General features: G+C 48.9%; 1 protein-coding gene across 3 annotated transcripts in view; it reads right to left on the minus strand.

Annotated features, from left to right (window-relative positions):
* Window positions 1-8,212, minus strand: part of LOC125953462 (cysteine-rich motor neuron 1 protein-like) — a 163,560-nt gene that overhangs the window by 92,996 nt on the left and 62,352 nt on the right. For 2 of the 3 annotated variants that reach the window (XM_049683069.1, XM_049683070.1), the window contains exon 2: window positions 6,005-7,602. In XM_049683069.1, coding sequence (XP_049539026.1) covers window positions 6,005-6,116 — 112 coding nt within the window. In that variant the 5' untranslated portion in view covers window positions 6,117-7,602. Of the gene's footprint in view, window positions 1-6,004; window positions 7,603-8,212 lie in introns of those variants that run through there. The other variant, XM_049683071.1, reaches the window with a different exon arrangement.

Genomic DNA, 8,212 nt, shown 5'->3' on the forward strand with positions numbered 1-8,212 from the left:
GTCCATTTTATGATATTGTTTCACCTGGAACACGTACAGCACACTGCAGGGAAAGAGCGTGTATCAGGTGGACTCGAGGTGTTTTGAAGTGAATTATTGGATCAATCCCTGTGTGTGTGCGTTGGCGGCGGACATTCAGCGAATTCTCGGGACGCAATCATTTACTCCGGTTTCGACCAATTCAAAAATGGCAGCAAGTGTTTTCATCCTGCCACCGCTCAACAGGAAAGGCACTCGAACGTTCAATTGGATGGAATTAAAATGGTAAACGAACGAGCATCAAGGGTGGAAAGGTGGAGAGCCAAAAAAAAAAGAATGGGACATTTGCGGCCACATTTGACCACCTCGCCCGAAGGTCCTCGATGACACAAACACACACATATACTCAAACGCTCTACCGTGTTTGGTGTTTAAATTAAAAATAATTGGTAAATTAATTAAGTACCTCAATAGGTTTTGGGGGGTGGCGTTTAAATATGATACCCCTCCGCCCTTGTCTCATGCCCTTCTACGTTCCTCCTGTGCTGCGAGTAAGGATATTGCGTATCGGTGCACAGGACGATGTGCAGCAAGAGGGATCAATACGAAGGCATTGGTGTGTGTAAACGAGGTCCCCGCGATCGGAAGACGATAAATGGTTGTTGATAGGTGTGGCTTCGAATTTCCAAGAATTTAAACCGCCCCCTCGCTGGTGTCAGTCACCCGAAGAAATTGAGAAGACAAGATACTAGGAAAAGTGACAATGTCGGGCATCAGAATTGAAAGGTCCGGCCAGGGCGACAGGTAAAAAGGACACCGTCCTTGTGCCCTTGGGGGGAAACGATGGACGCTAAGCTGGGAATGTTTTAATTAATTAATTGTCCCGACGTTCTATCCTTCGTTTCGCAGGAAAATACTTCGACTTCGGCTTTGTCCTGTTTTTCCCGCTTTTTTCCCGCTTCGTTACTTGGCATGGTTACGAAATTCGCAGAAAGCCAATTTCCTCCTGTTCCCGAAGTTAATGTATCACTGCTGTCGGGACACAAATAGCCAACTTACTAACACTGCATTCGTTTACTCGCCCTCGCCGTGAACGTTCTAGAACCGGAAATCCATGGGATCAAAAACAGGTTTTTTTGCCAATCATAATGTGAGTGAGTCACGGCGAAAGGGCTTCCGTATCATCACCACGCGTCGATAACGTTGCTGGCACGTTCATCAAATTAATCGAACCCAAATCGAACATGCTCCCGAAATAGCCGAAGCCCGAATAACATTGGCAAGGTGCGCCACGGAATATCCCATCATAAAGGTTCTCATACCGCGACGCACGCTAACGACGCCCTCCGCCCAGAAGGATAACAGCAGCAGTACGAGATACCCGTAACGGGCCGAGCGCGTTGCGCTACTGCGGAGGCTACTGCACAATTTTTTTTTTTTTTGGGGGCAAAAATAGCCTGACACCCACACCACCACCCCCGGGGGGGTTGGTAAACAACAGATTACCGGGAATCAGCTCAGCTGACGTCGAGGGATGGCGCCTGGCGCCTAATCATGCCGCGACATGATACGCTTTCTCGCGAATTCATTCGTGGTTTGGCGTCGCGAAATTGATTTCTTATCGTTAATCGCGGACCTGCACGATAAGTCGCTACTGGCGTCGTCGTTTTGCGTCCGTTGCGACAAAAACAGATCGCACGAGCCAAACCGGGTCACGCGTGTGTCCCTGGCCACTGGATTATCTCGGTTTAGAAGCGCAGTATAGAGGACTGAGGACTGATGCATTGTTGTCAGGCGCCTGTGACGTTCTCACCTTAGACTAGTACTGTGTCTAAAACGAAAGGTTACACGGTGTGCAAATTGCCCGCGTTAATGGATATCTTTAATTTTTTTTGAATAGGTTGTCAGCACTGTTATTGACAACCATGGCAAGTTTCACAGTCAAAATATACACTAGTGTTTGAGAAACGTATTTTTTGTGAACTGCCAAAAGTGCATTCTTCGTTTTTCTCCATGTCGCAAAATTTTTAAGCAAAGAATTTGCATTAAAAATATTTTTTCTGCTGCGGATACACCAATGCCAATGGTACAGAAAGTCTTTGGTGACAATACTATGTCACAAAAAAATTATTTACAGGTGGTGGAAAGACTTCCAGGAAGGTCGGGAACGAACGTCCAGGAAGGTCGGGAACAGCTCACGTCCAAAAAATCCAAGATTTGATGTTGGAAAACCGTCGATTAACAACAAAAGACTTTGTTGATGATATTTGTGCATCAAACATATCTGCTAATTATATTTGGAAGGATGTTTTTCTTCTTAAGCGCGTCAGCGCTCGATCACGATCTCACTTTTTTGGTTTTCTGTGACTTTTCTGCCAAATTTTTTTCCTAATATCGTTCCAATAAAACCGTATGCGCCTGATTTGATTACATTTGGTCCAAACCTTTGGCGCGCTATTAGACAAGCCAGTATTATATCGCTTCGCTGAAGATCGTTATCTGCGTTGCGCTCATTTGCAAAAAGAACTATCTCGATTTCAAATTTTAATTTGAAAGTGATGACTGACGAATTTAACTTTTGTTAATCAACCTCAAATTAGAAAAAGTGGCCTCTTCAGAAGGAGGAATGTATTGCTGCAAGCTCCTTCTTAGGTGCAATTGTTATCGCAAATCCCGAAGATCCGAATTGCAGTCGACGACAACCGTTCTCCATTTTTCGCTGCTGCAGTAAAAGATCGCACAAAGCTGCACCCTAGAGCTGTAGCTGAAGCTGAAGTAATGACGCTTCCCATAAATTATCCGGCCAGTTCATCTGCTCCGCGACCCCTACCCACCGACCGGCACCCGCTTGCGAAAGGAATGCTTAATGGTTCATTCTCTCGATAAAATTTTATGACTTTCCACGACCGCGGCCCCAAAAACTTCTTCCCATGGCGATCGACACCGTGGGGTTCGGTCGGTCGGTCGGTCACTCGCCCGGAGCATTTGCAATTTGCATTCCGCGGCTTCGGCAAGTTCGCCAAAAAAACATTTTGCAAAAAAACAAAAACCAAAACCAAGATCGTCGAAAGATCAAGCACCCCATAACGCGATATAAATCGTTAATCGTTTGAGCCCGATCCGCTGGGCACGCGGATCGTAAAAGCGATCGTTACCCCCGGCGTGTGATCCCGCGACGACTCCCAAAGTCTTCCAATCTCGGCGCGCGCGCGCGCACAGTTCACATTACCCTCAGTCACCGGCAGCAGCAGCAACAGCAGCAGCAGCGTACGAACTAGCCTGGCGTGCTCCGGTTGCATAACCTAGATCATACTCGCTAGCTCGCGTTACCATCGAATTAGGCGAACCACCCGGAGCGACGCGGGCTCGCAGTGAGCAAGGGATCTACTACGGGGGTAATTTTGCCATTCACCGATCGTATCGCAACGTGCGAGCGCAATGTGCAGGCCGGCCGGGCGCGCACTCACGGGCCATGATCGCACACGGCGAACGATGATGATGATCACCAACCACCAACAGCATCATGATGATCGTCGCCGGCGCGCTTTGTGTGTTGCCGCCTCATGGCGACGCGGCGCCGCGGAAGCCCGTAAACCCCTCGCGATCGCGATCGATCACCAACAACGGCGTTCCGGGCCGTTGGCGGCACTTTGTGGTGTGGCAAAACCTTTGGCGCGCTTTAAAAGCGCCGCACTAGTAGCGCCAGTAGTGACCGGCCAGGGAGGGGGTGTTAATGCACATTTGGTTCGACTAGCTCCAACGTGTGTATGTGTGTGTGTGTGGGCGAGAGAGCAATGGGTCGATTCGATTACTGAAAATGATATGCTGTTGCCGGCGCGAACCAGTAGAAGCACTAGGAATAGAAGCAAACGTTTTGAAGGCTCTATTACTCAGCGTGTTTTGAGCAGACCACATCGCATTTTCGTCCTTTTTTGGGCAAAATGCTTTCATATATCCTTTTTCTGTACGCTGTTATGCAACTCAAATAAGACTTTTACATTCCGACACAATGCATTTGTAAGATGCAGTCGAAAAACCAAAAAGTCGCAAAAATATTCGAAGCACAACGTTCCTCTTCAGCTCTGACTCACGGGAAATAAGCCATAAGCCACACGAGTACAGTATGAGGCCCAAGACGGTATCTACCGTCCTTTCACAACCTTGAACCGACCAGATACGCTGCTGCACTTTCGCGCACACGCGAGAGCATCTGCGGGGCCCCCGAGGATATGCACGCGATTCACGCGCCAACAGTCGGGCGGAACGTCGTTTGATGTGAGCCAACGTGTCCGTGTCCTCTTGCTTTACGGTACACACCAAAGGCGTACTACTGGACAAAAGGGAGGAACCCCTTTTTGCCCTTTTTTCCGTGCCAAGGTCTCGCAGCAGCGTAACGACGGCTTCGGGTTTCGTGCGCATGTTTCGAGTATGATCGTGGCGTGGAGCATGACGCGAAGAAGCTGCTCGACTAGTGGCCACCGCCAGGTGAAGGTCAACTCCCGGAAGTCGACCGACAGAAGACGACCGAGGGGTGGGACAGTTCTGGGTAAGGGCGACCACATGAAGGGGCTGCTGGACTAATCTAATCAAACATTATTGATTGTCCCGGTGATACCGGTCCCCGGCCCCGCGATGGTGACGGTGACGGAGAGGTAAATTACCGCGGGCCTTGAGAGGTGCCGGCCACATCAGACGCGTACACACGCGTGCACACGCGTGGACGGCCCTGGGACGGCCCCAATCGAGAACACACCGGCCGACCGGCCCTCCCCCGGCCATCGCGAGAGGAAGCGAAAATCGTGACAAACATCACCTTCAGCAGCATAACGAGAGCATAACGATCGCACCGGTGGGAAGGGGAGCGAGGGAGGGGATCGCGCCGCTGATTGGAAGGTAAGATGGTCGCTAGCTGCTGCTGCTGCTGCCCTTTCGACGACTTGCGTGGCCCTGGACGCTAGAGAACGAAGAACGTAATCTGTCTCACACGCAGCGGCGGATCGTCAACGTGTGCGCGTGGCCAAGGTATTATAGGGCCGAAAAGAATGAACCGTTTTGGGGCTGGTTTTAATTCCGAAATCATTGGATCGGAGATTACGGAGCGGTCGATGCGAAGGTGCGAACTGCACGATTCGTTTGGCCGTTTTTTATTGTTTGGATTATTGAAACCTTCTCCTAACGAATGATACGCATTTAGCATATTTTTAAGATTTCAAGTTGTATGATTATCAGTACAGAGTATGATTATAAGTAACAGAGTAAGAAGCAGAACAGAAAAACAGTACGAATGGGGAACAGTAACTAGGATAAGAAACAATGAATCGAGAAGTGCAGCAATAGGATTGGAAGAAGATACTTGTGCACGACCGGTTAATGTAAGTCCGATACGAAAAAATAAAACAAAACCAACAGACAATTCCCAAATAAACTTGAATAAGCAAACAGTGAACAGTGAAACAAGACAATGGTAAACTGATATTGCAACAAAACTATAAAACTAACAAGCAACTCGCCGAGAGCAAACCAAGTAACATAATAAATAATAAACAGTATCTTGTAAACAGGTAAACATAAAAGTGAAGCATTTGAAGAAGGAAGTTGTTGGTGAAAATTGCTAACGCAATCGGGTAGCCATAAATAGTGCCGCCTTGCATCCGCTCCAGTTCGAGTTCGTGTGCAGCATGCTGAAGATGAACGACAAAACACAAAACCCAGAAAGGAGAAAGTGTCGATGCACCGGGTGATAAAGGGCAACAAAACCGAAAACCAACAAGGAAGTAGCAGCAGCAACATCAATCAAACAATCGCCACAACTTGCGGGGCGAATGAAACGTGATTGAAATTGAAATGGAATCGACAACACCTGGCCGGAGTGCCGGAGTGCCGCAGTGCCGATTGAACTGTGACGCCACTAATGCAGCCGATGGAGTAGAGGTGTGTGTGTGTGTGTGTGCGGGTGTGTATTCGTCTGTTAAGTGAATAATGTTTTACATCAACTTTGGTGATCGACCGATCGATCAGTACTCACCTGTTATGGGTTCCTCTCGGGCGATGCAACTGGTCGGCAGCACCACCATCAGCACCACCAGCCAGAACGGCCAGAACGTGCCCAACTTTCGAACGTCACTTTGCGATGCCATTTTTACACGATTCTTGCTGACACTTGCTGACAAAGGAGAAGCAGCACGGACACGTTCACACTATTCACGTTTCCCTCCTTCCTTCGATTCCAGGGCCCCACACCAATTGCTTCCCCCTTTTTTTTTCTCTGCTTCCGGAACAATCGATGTCAACGCAACCCGAACCACCGGGAACTGACACAGAATCGAAGTAACACTAACGACGACTCTTCTCACTACTTTGCACACTGCAGTCGAGGCGAGCACCGAGAGGAGAGACACAGAAAGCAAGAGAGAGAGAGAGAGAGAGAGAGGCTGGCTGGAATATCAATTGATCTTCCGCGATTCTGACTTTTCACTTCTTCTCTTTCCGTTTTTGGACGATTCTCTTCTTTAACTCGCCTTTCCGGGAGGGGGATTGACACTTGGCACCCTTTTTCGGTGCTCTTGCACTTGCCCTTTTTCCTTTCGGTTTTCCACGCTCGCCACGCTTTTCCGCAACACTCAAGGCACGCTTTAGTGAAGGAGCAAAATTTGTTTTCTCACTTTCCTCAGCCACCCGCTTCGCACCGCTACTACCCTTCTTGCCTTTTTTACTTTACTTATACCTCCTTCCTCCTTTTAGCTTCCCTGAATTTTTGCTCCACTCGACGCTCGACGTTCACCTTCGTTTTATGTCTTGCCCGCGTGTTGTTGTTTTTTTTCCCTCTGTTTGTTTGGTTGTTTGATTTCGAGTTCCGATTTACACACTCCCGCACACCTCCCCCTTCGTCTGTGCCGAAATACTTGTGCGGCGATCGAATTTCCGAAGTTTTCGTTTCGGTTTTTCTTCGACGTTACTTCTTGGCTTGGGCCCGCTGCGTGCAAACTTTCCAATACTTTGCACAAACTTACTTTGCGTCGAGCAGGGGAGTACTTTTAAAATCTTCACCCACACACACACACGTGCGCGCGCGTCTGCAAACTGCTGGTACAACCAAAACCGCCGGTCAACTTCCGTCGGTCCGTGTTCCTTCGTGGTTGGAACTGGAACCTCGATCCGCCTTCTGCTGCAGCTGCTGTGTTTGATTCCTGATCGCAAACACACGCGCACCGGTTGGCCACGTGCTCCCCGGGTGGGCCGGCAGGCAACCACACACTGCTACACACTGCTACACCCGGCGATACGGGGTTGAGAGGGTTAGATTATGCACAGAACAGACACAGAGCAGCACGCCAAGACGCAAAACGGTCGAACGACGAATGGACAACACTCTGCAGCTGCTGCAACAAGCCACGTCTGTCACGATGAATGGGTTGCTCCGGTTCGCTCACTACTCTCGTCGCTCACGCTCTAAAGTATGTCCTATTTATTATTGATTCGCCGCGAATGTGTGCGACCGTTTTATGATTCACTCTCTTCTGCCATGTGCGAAGATGGCTTCTTCGGTTAAGTAGAGTGATGAGAGAGCGAGAGAAGGAGAGTTGACGAAAACAGATGCCGTTTTTTTTAGTAGAAATCAAGGTGCTAGAAAGAGAAAGAAAGAAAGAAAACGATTAACGGGAAAACCGGAGAAGAACAGTATGGGAACTATTTATATTAATTTGCAAATGGAACGTTGGCGAACAGCGAATAACAAAGGGATTGTCTTTTTCTCGATTTTCCGAACCATTTTCCCTGATGCGATGCGCCATCGCCTCGCACTCCCTTCATTGCGGAGAAGCCGGGAAAATTTAAAATCATTTCCTTCCTGTGCCACAAAACGCGATTCTCTCCAGCGTATGCCGTCCTCCTAATTGCACCGAAAACAAAACAAAAGACCAACAATATGTGTGTGAGAGTGCGAGGGATGTACAAAAAAAAAGATAGAGGATGGGTAACGCGTAATCGCGATGTGCTGGCAGGCAGGCAGGCATGCAGTCAGTGGCCGTGCCCGTGTAGGGTAATTAATCAAAGCCGACGGACGGAGCGGATTCCCTGTCATGCCGCTCGCACTGGGTCAAAGGCTAGTAGCCGCCGTGGAAGGATGCGCGGAAACGGTAGAGAAAAAGAGAGAGAGAGAGAGAGAGAGTGAGAGGACGAGTGAGACGCAGGAATGAAAAAATCATCGAGAAAACGGCCACCTACTACATCATGG

The sequence above is a fragment of the Anopheles darlingi genome, chromosome 3 (assembly GCF_943734745.1).
Source record: "Anopheles darlingi chromosome 3, idAnoDarlMG_H_01, whole genome shotgun sequence".
Classification (NCBI taxonomy): Eukaryota; Metazoa; Arthropoda; class Insecta; order Diptera; family Culicidae; genus Anopheles; species Anopheles darlingi.